At 37.5% G+C, this 18,265-nt stretch overlaps 1 protein-coding gene across 2 annotated transcripts in view; it reads right to left on the bottom strand.

Moving 5' to 3' along the window:
* Window positions 1–18,265, bottom strand: part of cep131 (centrosomal protein 131) — a 34,209-nt gene that overhangs the window by 6,812 nt on the left and 9,132 nt on the right. The window contains exons 12-24 of one of the 2 annotated variants that reach the window (XM_051674112.1): window positions 18,054–18,233; window positions 16,562–16,753; window positions 16,346–16,483; window positions 15,796–15,921; window positions 15,395–15,511; window positions 14,873–14,902; window positions 11,921–12,023; window positions 11,245–11,446; window positions 6,572–6,679; window positions 5,865–5,982; window positions 5,061–5,135; window positions 1,540–1,682; window positions 735–912 (exon numbers count right to left, since the gene is read on the bottom strand). In XM_051674112.1, coding sequence (XP_051530072.1) covers window positions 735–912; window positions 1,540–1,682; window positions 5,061–5,135; window positions 5,865–5,982; window positions 6,572–6,679; window positions 11,245–11,446; window positions 11,921–12,023; window positions 14,873–14,902; window positions 15,395–15,511; window positions 15,796–15,921; window positions 16,346–16,483; window positions 16,562–16,753; window positions 18,054–18,233 — 1,710 coding nt within the window. The remainder of the gene's footprint in view (window positions 1–734; window positions 913–1,539; window positions 1,683–5,060; window positions 5,136–5,864; window positions 5,983–6,571; window positions 6,680–11,244; window positions 11,447–11,920; window positions 12,024–14,872; window positions 14,903–15,394; window positions 15,512–15,795; window positions 15,922–16,345; window positions 16,484–16,561; window positions 16,754–18,053; window positions 18,234–18,265) is intronic. The other variant, XM_051674113.1, reaches the window with a different exon arrangement.

The raw sequence follows: 18,265 nt of genomic DNA, 5'->3' as shown, positions 1-18,265 counted from the left end.
TGAAATTTACATTCAGGTGTTCCGTTAAACGGAGACAGTCGAAGGTCAACCAGTTTATCACACCTCAACAGGAACAAGCTTGCATATAATACAGCTTTATTGTCTGACTTATGAAATTTCACATTGCAGCCTAAGAGAGAGCTTAACGTGTTTCTGAAGAAACTTGTGACACAATGTGTGTGTTGTCTGAGTCATCACCTCAGGATTAGGAGTGTTAATTATTTTAATACATGAAAAATGCAACATGGAAATTCAGTGAACATTTTTGAGTGATGGTGCAAACAAGTAATTAAATCAGAGATCTGAATCAATTTCCAGAATAGACTGTTTTATTGAAATTATTTGAACTTCCCAACTCAGGATTTTTGCTACTGAAGTTTAAAACATCTCTGACTTAACACTCACATACTCACAAAAAGGGATTGCAAAACTAGTCTGATGACACATACTTTATGAAACTTAAGGGCCAAATTAAAAGCATGTTAAAATCATTGCAATATTCACACTGTTTTGACATTTTATTCCACCAGCAAGATCATTGTGAATATATTGTAAATATTCGATACCCCACATCTAAACAGCCAAACCGAGGGCCTTGATGAATGTAGCTAATGATAAGATGTTTACTTATAGAAAAGCTTGTGACCTACAATGGAGCCTGTAAATTCATGAGGCCGTTATCCACTTTTAATGAGCATGGACAAATAAGGCAGGGCCCCCATGATGATGGTTACCTTGGCGAGGTCGCTTATTTCCTGCTCTCTTTGTCGTAGGAGTGACTGCAGGCGAAGTAGTTCCCCCTCCATCTCACTCTGTTTCTCTCTCATTTCCTGCTGTTTCTGCAGTGCCGCCCTTTCCGAACACTCCAGATCTTGGAGCTCGGCCTCATATTTCTCCCTTATACGCTTTATCCTGTACACAAACACACACATACACACCCACCGTAAATTTGCATTTGGCTCTCAAAAATCACAGACCATCCACCAAATGTCTGGAATGGTTTCAATGATTTAAATGTAAATGGCCCATCTTGCACATATCCTGGCTGCAAAATATGTGTGAAGAGCTCAATATTTTGGGCCCACAGGCTTTCATCTTTGTCCAAACCCTGCTGGAAAGACCAGGATGGCTGTTAACCAGCATTTGTTGTGTTTTGGATGTGGTTGTATAATCAAATTAGAATTAATATGGTATCTGGTTTTAAGTTTGGATAGTATAACCTTTTATATAAATACTTCCTTAAATGACAACATATGCATAATAATCTTTTTTTTTTTTTTTTTAACAGAGCTCAAAAAGGAATAGAGGGAATGACCTCCGAAAGCTAAACCAGAAGCAGACCAGCCCAGACCGGCATTGAAATCCATGCCAGTTTAAAGTGGTTTTTCAGCAGGGAAATCGGTGGCACATACTGATCAGTATTACAACATTACATTTACTAGATATTGCATGTGAGTAACTGAGCCGTACTGCAACATCCTGTGCCATCCAACTCTCTACAGACACGTATGTTCAGGTAAACAGGAAGAGATAACAAACCGGTTGTCTGCTGCTCTCTCACACTCCTCCCTTGCCCCTCTGGTCTCCTCCTCTAGTCTCTGAATGGCCAACTCGATCTCTTTGTCTCTCCCTCGACGTACTTCCTCTTTCAGCTCCCTCTCTCTGCTCAGCAGCCATGCTTCCTGTGAGAGGAAGCACATTCAGAGATTATCACAGGGACCAGTTAACCTAACACACACACAAACACATGAATGAACGCTAGTCATACACCTTCTGTCACTTTGTTTACATAGAGATATTTGTCCGTAAAACATTGGTTTGACCTTGTGGTGGGTGAACACACTGAACCTGAGATCCATGTGAACTAAGATCACAGCAAAGTACTCTGATATCATCTTTTCCTCTTGCTGGCATTAGATGGAAATGACCACTGCCAATCAGTCCACACATTAGTGAACAATATCAAATTGTACATTATGATTAATTAAAGGAGCAGTCCAGCATTTGTGGCATAATGCTGACTGCCACAGGAACAATTTCAGTTCATCCCGTTTTATTTAAAAGAAGAAGAAAAAAAAAGGTTACCGAATGGCGCTTACAATGGAAGTGAATGGGGCCAGTCTATCAGTCCATAAATATTCAAATAAACACAGTTTTAGAAGTACAGCCACAAGATGTAAACATAATATATTAACTGTTAACATGATTTTAGTGTGACATGGTTTATAGAATCTAAGCTGCAAAAATTATGGTCACATATGAACGCTCACATTTCCATATCAATGCTTCTTCAGTATTGAGCAACCTGGCCTGACCTCATGATCAACAGTGTGAACTACACAGGTTTGTGCAGGTGAGCCAATCATAACAGACGTCATTTAAAAGTGTTAAAGGTACAGTAGCAAAAAATAGCTTGTTAAAAATAAATAAATAAACAAACATTTTGGTTCAAGAAACATTGACAATTTTGGAGGGATAAAAAAAAAAAAAAAAAAAAAAAACCCACAAAAGTGTCAAATATGGCCCCTTTAATAATTTACTGTTTGAATTTTAAGTTACTTGTTATTACATAAAAATAAATACAACTAATAGAGCTTGTTATATTTATATTGATATCAACAACAAGGGATATTAGTTTCCTACATTAGTTAACATGAACTAACAATGAACAATACTTTTACAGGACTTACTGTCATCTTGGTTAATGTTAACTTCAACACATAATGATACTTTTTTTTAACATAAAAAGTTGCATACGTTAAAGGAATGTTCCGGATTCAATACAAGTTGAGCTCAATCAACAGCATTTGTGGCCTAATATTGATTATCACAAAAATGTATTTTGACTTGCCCCTCCTTTTCTTTAAAAAAAAAAGCAAAAATCTGGGTTCCAGTGAGGCACTGACAATAAAAGTGAATGGGGCTCATTTTTGAACATTAAAATACTCACTGTTTCAAAAGTAAAATTACAAGACGAAAACAATATGCGTGTAAACATGATTTTAGTGTGCTAAAATCACTTGTTAACCTTTTCTATGTAAAGTTACTGCCAATTTTGTCAACAAACCCTACAACTCTAAAATGACTGCAAAAATGACAATTTAAACAACTTTACAGCTGAAATAATTCATGAGTTTTAACAGAGGAATTAATGTAAGTGCTTTTATAAAATTATAAGCTCCAGATTTATGTCTGAGATTATCCGAAAGAGAATGAAAGTGTAGACACTGCGACAAAGTCATCTGTAACTCCCAGTTAACAAAGAATCAAACTGTTTTACAACATCTTATCTCTAAATCACCTCAGCTTTATGTACTTAAACCTGCCTATCACCTAACATTATTCATGAAAACACAAACTAAAGGCTAAACATACATTTGGCTCTTAAATCTAAGACACTCACAGGTGACTGCTTCTGGCATATGCATTCTCTCTTTGCAATCATGGGTAAATACAGTACTGTAGATTAGGGCTGAAATGATTAGTTGACGTTAGACAACGACGAAAATAAAAAATTGTCGACAACAATTTTCATTGTTGAATAGTCGTTTGATGTCATTTAACATAGCATGAGATCATATGAAACTAATGATGACGTGCGAGAGCAGCACTGCAGCTCGCGACTGTTTGAGGAGAGGAAGAATTGCACAGCTCACAGTCCAGATGCACTCTAAACTTTCACAGCTTCAGGTGATGTAGATCGCAAAGTATGAGGGAATTATAATGCAAAAATACAAAATAAGTAAATACTGAAGTACTCTCGTTGTGGAACAAGTGGAGCTGGAGCTGCCGCTCCACTGAAGCAAAACTTGCGTGTCGAGCATCTTTAAAGGAAACACCCCGGCGTTACATCTTTAATGCAGTTATATTTAATGTGTTATAGCTTTATTCAAGTTCAAATAATAAGGAAGCAGGTCATGTAAATAACTACAAACTCCGAAACTGTAATTTCTCTGTGCGGTCAGCGCCTCTTCTATGAGTTGTGTGAAGTGTCCTGATCTAAGGGGGAAGAGATTGAAACTGCACCCGGCTGAGGCACACTCTGTCGTGGGGACGTTCGTCCCAATCACGCATGCACGCTTAATGCAGCTAGATTATAACGTGATGGCTCGCGACTTATTGAATCATAATACAGTATGTGTCACTTTGCATTTTTTATCATGAAGAAAATTGGCAATATGCAGCTTTATTAATAAGAGAGAGTTTGTTAAGTGAAAGCTTCTTGAGTTAAAGGTGGATTAAAGTGAACAAAAAGGTTTGCCCCATTATACACCGCAACAAAATACGTTTTTGATTTGTTTTTGTTTTGGCTTGTTTTCCAATATAAATATCTAAAACTCTTTAAAAACAATGCACATTTACTTAAGCAGCTATACTGCAGAAGAAAACATTGTTATCTGAGAATGTTGAATATAATATTAAAAATACTAATATTTTAAAATATCTAAAAATCCTTTAAAAAGATGCATTCACCCGAGAAGATATTTAGACTTGCTTTTAGAAAATAGATCTTGAATATAAGTATATTTTGTCTTTACTGCACTTGCAGAAGTATAACCAAGTGAAAAAATACACTTATATACAAAATACACTTAAATTTAAGATACATTCTCTTAAAGCAAGTCTAAATATGTTACATGATGCTTCTCAAGTAAATGAATCTTGTTTTAAGGATTTTTAGACAATTTTAAAATGAAAAACAAGACAAAAACACTTGATAACATTAGGATTTTTTGCAGTGAATTTCTTTACTGAATTAAACTTAAAAGTATTTTTCCCCTTTAATTCAGTGAATGTCATTTAGAGATATTTTTAAAAGATGATTTTGTCCTCATTGTTAGTAAGCACTTTTAATACAACCTTTTAAGTCAGGGCACAAGCTGAATAATCGGTTAAGAGCTAATGATTAATCATCGCAATAATCGCCCGAATAGTTGAATAATCGTTCTAATAACCATTAATAATCACCCTACTGCAGATATGTACACAGGAAAACAGTATATAAATTTAGCACGAAACACATTATAGGGCAAACATACACAAAAAAACATGCAGATTACCTCTTTTTTCATATAATTTTCTTCCCACGTCTGTTTCTCAATCTCAAGTCTTTCCTTCAGGGCCTTTATTTCAACCTAATGAAACATGCATTGCAAACACACACACACACACACACACACACGCAATTAGACAAACCAAAATTAATGAGATGAGCCAACATTTTTTATTTACACAAAAACCTCTGCAAACATTACCCCAAACACATTTAGAGTTTTATGCCATATAGGAAGAAGAAAGTCTAAGTTTCCCAACGCTAGAATTATTATGTGTCTACTCTGAACCGTTGTCGAGATATACTAATTTAAATGTTGGTTGATACAATTATTTAAATGCTTTTTGCTTTAGTTTAGTGCATAAAACTCAAAATGTGTCTTTGGCACAACTGACTCAAAATGATAAAGTAGGTCACATATGTACAAAGAGAAACTGGTGGTAAAGGAGGAAGTATATCAGGAAAGAGGAAACAAGTGCTGCCAGACAGTTTGACATTATTAATCAAAAAGACATTTCCTGACAGAACATTATTTCTGATAGGACACATTAAAGATAGCTTCTGTAAGTTGACCCTGATGAAAAGACTAGCATAACCCACAAAAGGCTGGTCAACCAGCATGGTCTTTCTGATGAAGCTGAAACAAATGCACCTTTTGTTTTTCACACAGTAAAGTAAGTCATGTGGGTTTGGAATGACGAGGATCAGTAAAAAATTATACAAGTTTCATTTGTGGGTGAACTAATCCTTTAATGATCACTGAAAAAACTGTTAATGTGTAACAATATGACTAATGGTGTGCATGTGTTACCTGGTGTCGCCTCTCCTGCTCTTCTCTGCTCTTCTCCAACTCTTCTCGAAGTGCTCTTCCAGCCAGAGAGCTGTTCTCTTCAAGCTGCTTCCTTAAGTCCTCTAGCTCAGCACGCTGCCTGTAAAGCACAAGCACACATTATGTTCTTTGACTTTCATTGCATCTCATTTCCCTTCAATGAAAGTAAAGGTTGACGGAGGTGAACATTTTGCCTAACATCTCCTTTTGTGTTCCACAGAAGAAAGTAAGTCAAAGGGATTTGGAACAACATGAGGGTAAGTAAACAAAGACAGAACAGAATTTTCATTTTTGGGGAACTCTCTCTTTAATGCAGTGACATCACTCTCTTTTGGACACTGAAAGCTTGTTTGAGGAGAGTCTCATTTCTCCATGTGTGGTGCTAGCAAATCACAGAGATAAGTGAGGTATGTGACTTGACTCATGTCCCTCTCCACTCTAGTTGATCCCACCAGCCATGCAGTCCCAGGGCAACCAACCAATATATAATGTCCCAGAAGGAGCGGTGTTAAGAAAAACAGTTTAATGAGCAAAAACAATACACGGTGCCACTGTCGATGGTGTTTCGTTAACAACTGGGAACACGGGGCGTCACATAAGAAACAATTAGCATTATTATTATAATTATTATGGTGCAGGCAGATAAACAGTGATCTGCTCATGAGCCTTTACTTGACCTCGTATCTGACCTTGCTGCTAGCTGTGTGAGTCGTTCTTTCTCCTCTGAAACGTCCTTATAGAGTCGTCTTCTCTGCTGCTGCAGTGCATTCTCCTCTTCCTGCAGCTGTTTCTCGAACCTGAGGCACACACAAATCAATGTATGTTTTATTCATATAGAACCCCAAAGTCAAATTTAAAGGGATAGTTCACCCCAAAAAGAAAATTCTGTCATCATTTACTCAGCCGCATTTTGTACCAAACCCGTATTAAAAGGAATGTTCCGGGCTCAATTCTAGTTAAGCTCAGTCAACAGCACTTGTGGAATAATGTTAATTACCACAAAATTGTATTTTGACTTGCCACTCCTTTTCTTTAAAAAAAGCAAAAATCTGGGGTTACAGTGAGGCACTTACAATGGAAGTGAATGGGGCTAATTTTTAGAGAGTTTAAAGGCAGAAGCTTATAATTTTATAAAAGCACTTACTTTAATCCTTCTGTTAAAACTCATGTATTATTTAAGTTGTTTAAATCGTAATTTTTACAGTCGTTTTAGGGTTTGTTGACATAACATTGTCATGGCAACCAAGTTGTAAAATTGGCTATGGCTGTGTCTCATTTGGAAGGCTGCATCCTCCGCAGGTCGCATTTGTCGTCCGCATATGTCATGGAGGCTATCTCGTTTCTTTCTTTTTCTTATTTTTTATCTATTGTAAATGCCTTTTATTTATATGCACTTACATTTATACAATTGTTAACCTTTTTTGTATTCCCAATAAAAAATAAAAAATAAAATAAATAAAAATGAAACCAGCAGCCTTCCAAACGAGACACAGCCTTATAACTTTACCCAGAAAAATTTAGTAAGTGATTGATTAGAGTTGGCAAGGAGGCCCCGTCCACTTGTGGGGGAAAGCAAAGCCCTGTTACCATAGTTACTCATTCATTCCTATGAGAAAAAGGGGGAGAAATATCTGATAGATTTGGCTATTTTCACAACGAAAAACATGACGAAAAGCTGTTGTATTGTTTTTTGCACTTCAGACAAAGCCAAAAATAATTTTTTATCACCTACCATCCGACAAATATAGAAGCCTAAAGAAGACCACTGTGACCAATGTGTTGAGCTGCAGAGCCATACAGTTCAGCGATCTCAAGACAGAACTTTACATTTACAATTTACACTTTAATGTTTTGTCATTTGATTGGTATCTAAAACATTTTAACTGTTTTGTTACTTGCTTTGTTTTTGTTAATGATGTTTTGAAAAGATTGCACACATAAAATGGCCCAAATTTAAGAGGTGAAACCTGTGATATGGCTGATGCGATTTCAAGGAACCTTTAATTACTTTTATAATACAATTTACAGCCTCAGCAGCCAATGCAAGTAGGCTAAAATTTTGGTAAGCTTAAAATATCAGACACAATAAAACTATAAACAAAAAAACACAAAGAAGTGGGATTTAATAATGATGTGCAGTAATATGCGATATAACAACAATTAAGCCTACAATCAAAAGCAGTTTTCATTAAAGTATTTTGTTTGACAGTAAAGACTAATGGAGTATACATTCAACCCAGTACTGTGTACCTAAACATTTTACAGCAACTTTACCTTATTAATTAAACACTTCGCCAAACCGAACGGTAAGCACAACATAGGAGTGGTGGCGGCATAGTGGGCTAAAGCACATATCTGGTAATCAGAATAGGTTGCTGGTTCAATCCCCACAGCCATCACCATTGTGTCCTTGAGCAAGGCACTTAACTCCAGGTTGCTCCAGGGGGATTGTCCCTGTAATAAGTGCACTGTAAGTCACTTTGGATAAAAGCGTCTGCCAAATGCATAAATGTAAATGTAAATCCCCCCAAAGTTTGATTCATTAAAGCATGAAAACCAATATAAGCACCACTTCACTCCAATGATGTCAAGTTTTCTCATGTATCTTGTCTTGTTCTCTGGTGTTAACTCATTATTATGTCTCTGCTGGAACTGCTGTTGTGATGATATGATAATCGATATAGTCTTGAATCCGCTCGGATATTTCTCAAACACACTGAACCATGTATCCAGCATATGGTCGACTGCAGCTGCAGTAGTCTTTTTAGGCTTCTATATTTGTCAGATGGAAGGTGACAAAAAAATCAGTTCCGGCTTTTTTGGCTTTGTCTCAAATGTAAAAAACTATACAACAGCTTTTCATCATGTTTTTCATCGTTAAAATAGCTAAATTTATTGGATATTTCTCCCCGTTTATCTCATAGTAATGAATGAGTAACTATGGTAACGGGAAATCGATTTCCCCCACGCTAAACCACGCCTCCAGAGTATGATGCGTTGCCTTGTGGCTATACTTTTGTAAAATTATTTTAATGTTCAAAAACTGTCGACCTCGAAAATTCGTCTCACTGTAACCCAGATTTTGCTTCTTTTTTTTTTTTCAAGGAGGGGCAAGCACAAATACTTTTTTGTGGTAACTGATATTATGACACAAATGCTGTCGATTGAGCTTAACTTGAATTGAACCCAGAATATTATATTAACGACTTTCTTTTTACTGTGGAACACAAAAGGAGATGTTATTCAGAAAGTTCACCTCAGTCACCATTCACTTTCATTGTATGGAAAAAGTTGCAATGAAAGTGAATGAAGACTGAACCTAATATTCTGCTTAACATCTTTTGAGTTCCACAGAAGTTGCAGGTTTAGAACAACATGAGGGTGAGTAATAAATGACAATCTTAATCAATTCTAGAGTGAACTATCTGTTTAATAAAGCACTATACAATTTATTTTAGTAAATTGAGTGTTAAATGTTTTTCCTTCATTTTTTTGCACACAAAAACAAACACTGTCCTGTCTGCTTCTCTTTCTCTCACACATGCACACACACTAATAAAACACACACACACACTCAAGCTGATTTTATTATCTGCTATGAATAATCAGCCAGCCTGACAGAAACCAGCAACTGAGTGAAACATCTGCTCAGGGCAGAACGGTGGAATTCTTGGGATGCCAGGGGAAAAATACACCTTTTCATAAACCCTGTCCTCAATAAATCCAAACCCATAAAACTCTCATTAAATCCTGTTTAATTAGATAGACAGCTATAGAACAGCAAGTTTCCCAATGTAAACACAACAATTAATACATTAAGTATTACATAACACTTGCCCACTAAATAACTTCACTTAACTAACCACTGTGTGGCTGTGGGTTTGAGTACATTCACTCAGCAGCCCTCATAGTTGTGTGTGGGTATAATTGTGAAAAAAGGCTGTGTTAAGTGTGTTTAACAGCTGGATTTAGTTCTGAGCTCATGTCTAGCCTGATTCCTTTCTGTCATGCTGTTCCACTCTCCCTTTCTTTCTCTTTGGGCATTTAGATGTGTGCGTGTGTGTGTTTTCCAACATCAGTATCCAAGGATATGTAAACGCAGTGTCCAAAATGAACTAAATGAAAGTACAAATTGCCTTTTGTGAGTAAATAAACAACACGACTCACTAGTTGGCCGGTAACTTCATAGTAATCCGAACAAATGTTTCTAAGAATGACTAGGCCAATTATAAAGGAATAGTTCACCCAACAATGAAAATTCTCTCATTATTTACTCACTCTTATGCTATCCCAGGTGCGTATGACTTTCTTTTATCTGCTGAACTCAAATGAAGATTTTTCGAAGAATTTCTTAGCTCTTTTGGTCCATACAATGCAAGTGAATGGGTGCCAAAATTTTGAAGCTCCAAAAATCACACAAGTCAGCATTAAAGTAATCCATAAGACTCCAGTGGTTAAATCAATGTCTTCAGAAACTATATAATAGGTGTGGGTGAGAAACAGATCAATATATAAGTCCTTTTTCCCTATAAATTCTCCTCCCTGCTCAGTCAATCTCCACTTTAACTTTCACATTCTTCTTGTGTTTATGGTGATTCACATTCTTCATTCATATCACCCCCTACTGGGCAGAGAGAAGAATTTCTAACAAAAAAGGACTTAAATATTGATCTATTTCTCACCCACACCTATCATATCACTTCTGAAGATATGGATTAAAATACTAGATTCATATGGATTACATTTATGATGGCTATATGTGCTTTTTGGAGCGTCAAAATTCTGGCACCCATTCACTTGCATTGTACGTACCTACAGAGTTAAAATATTCTTCTAAAAATCATAATATGTGTTCTGCAGAAGAAAGAAAGTCATACACATCTGGGATGGCATGAGGGTGAGTAAATGATGAGAGAATTTTAAGAGAGCTATGATTTAAGCGCAGCGCAATGCTATACACGTCACATGCACAAAATCAATGGGCATGGCCATGAAGCTCTGACATTTTTGTGCAAGCATGCACGAAGTCTAGTGACAAGTGGGTTGGCGAAAACGAGCACACAAAGTGGTAATGGGCTCAGTCAAGTGTAATTTAATTTTGAGGTTCTTCTCCGGTTATTGCACCGTCTATGTCCTATTGCATATTTCACATGGCCGTTGAAGTTAGTGCTGCGCCTAGCGCAGTCACAAAATTAGAGCCCATAATCTCACCCTCACTGATGCAAAAGAGGTAAGCAACTGAAATCAAAGACATATAAAAGGTATAAATAAATAAATAAATAAAAATTAAAAATCTTACTGGCTTTTTCTCCAATTAACAGATGTGTATTTGGGACATTTGAGTGTATAAGGTTGTGTATACCTCTGCTTGGCCAGTTCTCTCTCTTTCTGGCACTGTTCATCTCTTTCTTTCTCCAATTGCTGTCGTAGTTCCTCACTCTGCCTGACGTAGCGTTGGGCGGCCCTCTCATCTGCCTGAAGCAGCTCTGCCTCATGAAGAACTCTCAGTTTCTTCAGCTCTTGCTTGTGTTTGGAGATTAGCTTCTGAATCTCTGGCTCCAGACCTGAACACATACAAGAAGAGACACTATTTACATTACACAAACAAAACTGATGTCAGTGATGTTTGAATTGGGTGAAGTGTCCTAACAAATATGAGCAATGAAAAGATGATGCAAATAAAGAGATAAGGCCAGTGATATGTGGTTTGACCAGTATTGGAAATATCAGGTTTTGACAGTTTGTTTTGAGTTATGGTAAGTTAACAAAAACTAGTTTGCTCTGTCTGTAATCCCTGTTGCACATAGTTTAAACAAAGACAGTCAGAGACAGTTCAGAAATGTTTCTTAAAATTTTTCATGGCATTCATCAGTTTTCTTTATATTTTTAGGGCACAGAAAGAAATCACAAATTGGCAACATTTCAGTAGATGAAGCCCACATGCCATGTTGAAATGGACTGTTGAAGGGTGATCTGGTTCAGATCAGAGAGATTGGAGCACTGGTCCGGACAGATGCTTTTTGTTGGCCTCAACTGACCTTTCACTGTTATCTCCTTGATCTTTTTGGTCTTGTCATCGATCCATTTCTCCCTGCGGATCTTCTCAGTGGCACTCATTAACTCTTTTAATTTCTTTATCTCCTGTTTGGAGGGAGAGACAGAAGAGAAAACATCAGAATATCAGTTTAGAGAGAGCCAGGCCACCCTAGCATTACTTTAAGTCAGGGATAAAATAGGGTACACAATAGGACTTGATTTTAAATGAAGCCAAATTAGCTTAGTTTTCAAACAAGTTTCAACCATTGAAAACAGAAGTTTGACATTTATTTTATGTAAGGTTCGAAATTTTTGCAATCCTGGTACCGAATTCAGGACCTTTCTGAATGCAGCAATTAATCTAAGAATAAAATGTAATTGAAAACATAATAAAATAAAATAATAATAATAATCCGTAAGAGTTTACAGGAATACAAATTTAGCCTGAATTAAAATATCACTAAGTAGCTAGTTTGGGAACAAATGCAGGTATGTAGTTATAGACTTCCTGTTTATTTTCATAATCTATACACAGTACAGCGCAAAAGTTTTAGGCAGTTGTGAAAAATGTTGTATAGTGAGGATGTTTTCAAAAATAATGCCATGAATAATTTTTATTCATTAACTAACTTTATACAAAGTGAAGTATACATTAAAAAAAACCCTTTGCCACCCTATGCCTTTAAGACAGAACCTATGGGATGCAATGCAGAAGAAAATGTCAGGTCGATGTTCTAGTGTGGATGAACTGAAAGCTTTGGTGTCTGAAACCTGGAAGAAACATTTACCACAGCTTTTACAGAAACTTGTTGATTCTATTCATTGTCAAGAAGATCTGCGAATGAAAGGATTGCAAACTAAAAACTAAAGCACTTGAACCTGTAATCTTTAATGAAGCCATTATCAAGTATCCAAATCATTTTTTGTCTTCATTTTAAACAATATATCTGTTGTTTTATAATTTAAAATGTAACAAGCTTCTTTTTGTTAAATGTTCTACTGTGTACTTATGTTATCTTTCTTTACAATAAATGCAAATTGGTTTGATGTTATGTTCTCAAATGCAAAGGAATTCATGCATTTTTAAGTTCAGCTTAAGTGTCTAAATACTTTTTGGGGCCACTGTGTATATTTACATATATATTTATACACACACACACACACATACACACACACAGTATATATATATATATATATATATATGTTTTTATTATTTTTTACAATACCATTGGTAACAGGGTTGATTGAAATGAAATGAATGAATGAATTGTTTAATCATGATGAATGCTGTCACTACTACAATTTGTGTCAAAACTGAGAAAATCCAATGAGATGCTGCAGAAATGGTCAAACTGATGTTACTTTCTGGATGTAACAATTTAAGGTTATGTTCTATGTTGACAAAGGTAACCGCACTTGATGCAAAGTCCCAACTATGAGGGTGTGTTGATTGACAGAGGACAGGAGTGTTCCATCAAACAAAACCTCAAAACGTTACTGAACAGGTCCGTGTGCCAATTTAGATCAAGGTCAACATATCATTATTTGTTCTGTGAATCTTGGTATGCTGTTGAGCATTCACTTAGATAAATCATCGCTGAGTTCCAAACTTCACGCTTGAGCAAAATGATTGAGGACTATTTAAATAAATGTTTTAGGCAACATAAACGTGCAACCATGCAAAACAAGAAAGGAGAAGCTGTATGAATAAGCACTCCAAAATTAGCCAACTGAATTAAATATCAGAATATCTGAAAAAAATATCTTAAAAAACCTGTTGTGGCGAGCAGGGCGGGGCCGAGCGGCATCTGGGCAGAGCGAGTGGGGGGCGGCGGGAGTATTTATGGAGAGGAGACAGCAGCAGATGAGAGAGAGAGAGAGATGCACGAAGCTGTCTGTGTGTGTCTGCGTGTCAGTGTGTTTTTCTTGTACTGGCTTTACTTTTTATACTGAATCTTTGTATACAGTAATTTTTACCTGCTTACTGTATGCAGTGTCAGTGTGAGCATGCAAAGTGCTTCACTGAAGCTTATGCTTCATAAAGTGTATAAGGGGGCTTTCACCCTAGGCACGTTTGCTGCGGTCCGATTCCGAGTGCGATTGTTCCCGGTGCCCCCCCGCAGCTTTGGTCTGGTTTCACACTCACCCCGGTCCACTTGCATTCATCTTACGTCATCACAAACACGTATGGAGAACACAACGCGATTCATCATACTTTTTGTTTTTTTGTTATTTTGGTGCCATTATGCACAGCTAAGTGAACGACAACTGCGTATATGTGCGCTTCATGGTGTAACTCATCAGATGTCCAGGGGAAGGCGGCTTGCTGCTGCTCGCAAATGGCGTTTTTTGAGGAGACAGCTGATTGCAAGGAATTCATTTGCATCTTTGTTTACACTGCACGCTTACTCACGCTCGTGTCCAAGGTGAAGTTATCGCCACTGTGATCTCCTATTATACCCTATATTTATAACCTATAATAGTATTTATATATAGTATTTATAAGGTGTATAGATAGATAGATAGATGTGGTCATCGGCTAAAATGCATGCGCAGGTTACTTTACTTCCTGAACGAGTGCGCACCGAGTCCGAGTTGCTTTCACGTTCACGTGAATCGCGCTACAGTTCCATTGCAACCGAACTCAGACCACCTCCTACAGGTAGTCTCAGGTTCGGTACCGTGGTGCGTTCCCCGGTCTGCATGACAGCTTTCACATTACCAATTTTTTATGCGAACCGTGCTGTGTTTCGAACTAAACTGCCAGTGTGTAAGCACCCTAAAAGGCATACAAGGTTACTGGCTCCCTCCAAACAAAAACTGCAGGCCTGCTTTGCATTAGTAAAAACAGACAGACTGTGTTGCATCAGCAGATAAACAGAGAGGAATAAAAGGATGGAAATATGACAAAAACAATGAAGTGATGAAGAGTTAGACAGGAAAATAAGCATTACCTCGCACATGGGACCCAAAATTTGCCACACCTACAGGCAGACGCAAGGACAGAAACAGAGAGAAATGCACAGCACAGGCAGAAAGAAGAAAAGAGAGAGAGAAACAGTTAGCAGTTGCAAAAGCAATGCAGCAAGGGCATGCAACAACGTACACATGTTAAAGCACAGCAGCAGAGAGAACTACAAACCACAACAAAAACCAGAGCTTTAGAAAAACGACGTTAACTAGAGCTGATATTTAAAACTTGATCGCCCTCTAGTGGCCAGTGTGTGCTGATGCATAGACTCAGTCATGGTTTCAAGTCTTTTAAAAACTTTTAAAACGCATTTTTTTGTTTAAACGTAGATTTATTTTTAATGGTTAATGGTATCTGTAATTTTACGAAGGTATCTATCCATGTGGAGAAAAGTATGGGGAAACAAACTGCTCGAGATCAATGTAAGAAGCATCTCCTCTGCAACATGTTCAGGGTACACTTTCTGCACCGATGATCTCGAAACTGAACTTTAAACTGAACTCACCAGTTCATGTTGCTCTTGCATCTGTGCGATCTTCTTAGTGTACTTCTGATCCACCTGCTTGAGTTCTCCAACCACCTCCTCACAGCGTTCACTCAAGGCCTTTTTATCGTCAATCAGCTGAGAGCGAAATTGAGAAAAGCACATTTCTATAGCACAACCTGATCTAAAAGTCTAGATTTAGCGGTCAGACAAAACCAAGAAAATTAAATGTTTGGTATGTAGGAAAATCTCACAAAAACATGTTCAGGTTATATTTCCATCTCAAAATCAAAAGAACGAAAAAAAGAGGCTACTTGTTTAATTTCTTAATAAAATAATTAAGACATTTTAAGACCATAATTTGTATGAAAATTAAGCATAATAAACGTTTAGATGTATACAGGGTGTGTTGAGGTTTTTACCTGGTCTATAAATGTCAGGTGCCGCTGTATCGTAGCTTCATATTGCTGTTTCTGTAGCTGGAAGTTATGATTGAGCTCCTTCTCTGTCTCCTTCACATGCCGGATTGTTAGCTCCCTCTGCTGGGCCTGAAGACACACATGTACCATTACATTTATAGACTGAGCCTGGGCTATCTAAGGCCTTGTTAACACCTGGTATTAAGATGCGTTTTGGGCAGTCCGTTTACACCTGGTCGTAATATGCATCTCTTCTGACCACTAGTGTTCAGATTTCGAGGTTAGGGTGTCTAATTTTGTGACGGCATACATATCAAGCATTCTGAAATGTTTCTAAATCACTTGTAACCAGCAAAGTAAAAATCTCACGTGATTTGGACCCTGTCTAAACCTGTCTTTAGCATAGTCCTATTTTACTGAATCACCCAAAACACATCTTAAAACCAGTAGCATGACCACTCTTGTCTGGGTTTATTTTGCGATAATGACTGGATGACTGTACATTATCCCTTACATCTAGCTGGTGAAATATGCACGTGTGCAATTGTTTTACCAGTGCTGTCTGTAGCATATTGGCAGTGCGTTTCTTCTCTTCCAGCTCCAGTTTGAGTCTCATCATGGAACCAGTGACCTCAGCTGCCGTGGCTGAGGCTTGTTCTACAACTGCGAGATCCTCCTCTGATAACACCACCTACACACGCACAAATGTAATATACACTGACCCAACAAAAACCCCTTAACTTCAAATGTTGGAGTGAGTTGGGTTTACCTCTCTGTGTGATCCAGAGGTGACCGAACGTGGTCTATCCTGCTCTGATTGCTCCATTTCATCCAGGAAGCTCATGATGCTCTGCAGTTTGGCCTCTGACAGCAAGGCACCCCCATCCGGTAGGGCAGGAGTCTGACTCAACTGCCTGTGCCGTTCCACGTTATCAGTCGTCAGGGAGTTAGAGTCTCCATCCTGAGAATAAAGATGAGGAGATTGAGACTGTACACAAAAATCCATGACAAAAACATTTACTCAAATTTCTATACTTAGTATAGAGTGTATTTAAATCTTGTCCTGTACTAATTCTTAAAGCTGAAATTAAGTGAATCACTGTGATTGCTAAAACTTAAGATAAAGTTTAGCTTAGAGCTTTTTTTTTTTTTTTTACCAATATTAAATCAAAACTGACCCCACTGACTTTCTTAATACACACCCATGGTCTAACTGCAAAATTTTCATGGGTGCACATTATTCCAAAAAAATTATAATAATAATTATCTTTGTCACCTTTCATTAAAATGCTCCACTTCAGAAATGACTTTCCTTTTTGGCTGACATTAAATCGCTCTTATTTTTCAACCCCTACCATTCCAACCACCTGTTATAGAGAGCACTTTTCACTTCCAATCAATCCCCAATGGTTAAAATAAAGTTCCGCCCTACATTTTTTAAGCTAAAAGCCTGTTTCACTCATAAATATGTCACATTCTGGAAGAAAAGTCAGTTGCGAATACCTGGACCCAGTTAAAGGAATTACTTTAACAAAAATGAAAAAATCTCTCATCATTTACTCACCCTTATGCCATCCCAGACGTGTAGGACTTTCTTTCTTCTGTAGAACACAAACAAAGATTTTTAGAAGAATATCCCAGCTCTGTACGTCCATACAATGCAAGTGAATGGTGACGAAAACTTTGAAGCTCCAAAAAGCACATAAAGGCAGCATAAAAGTAATCAATGTGACCCCATTGTTTTAATCCATGTCTTCTTAAAAGATCCAATCGGTTTTGGATGAGAACAGACCCAAATATATCTCAGTCTTCACTAAAAATTGTGACATAAGCAGTCTCCTTTGCAATCATGATTTTAAGCTTGATTACACTGTCTAGCACCATCTAGTGCTCTGCGCATGCGTCGAGCCATAGGAAATGTAATCGATCTTGAAATCATGTTTGTGTCAAGAGATTGCAATGGCAACATGTACAGTGAAAAAGGAGTTACAGTTTGGTCTGTTCTCATCCAAAACCGATTAGATCGCTTCAAAAGACATGGAATAAAACACTCCCTTTAATGTTCTTTTTGGCACTTCAAAGTTCTGGTCACCATTCACTTGCATTGTATGGACCTACAGAGCTGAGATATTTTTCTAAAAATCTTTGTTTGTGTTCTGCAGAAGAAAGAAAGTCATACACATCTGGGATGGTATGAGAGTGAGTAAATGATGAGAGAACTGTAATGTTTTGGTGAACCATCTCTTTAAGCCCAGACTCACCTCATCAATCCATGCGTACTTATCCTTCCTGTAGCTCTTGGGCTCTGAGAGTCTCTCTGGCTCCTCTTCCAAGAGCTTCAGTGTGTCCAGCAGGTCATTGAGGGTGGTTTTTGACTGAGCCCTGCTTGATGGTGCCCTCTGTCGCTGGTCTTCCATACTCACAGACCTCTGAAGGATCTCCTGGGGGAATGAGGCCATTTGTTCAGCAAAAG

The sequence above is a fragment of the Myxocyprinus asiaticus genome, chromosome 36, assembly GCF_019703515.2.
Source record: "Myxocyprinus asiaticus isolate MX2 ecotype Aquarium Trade chromosome 36, UBuf_Myxa_2, whole genome shotgun sequence".
NCBI lineage: Eukaryota > Metazoa > Chordata > Actinopteri > Cypriniformes > Catostomidae > Myxocyprinus > Myxocyprinus asiaticus.
This window is presented reverse-complemented; position numbering and strand designations above follow the sequence as displayed.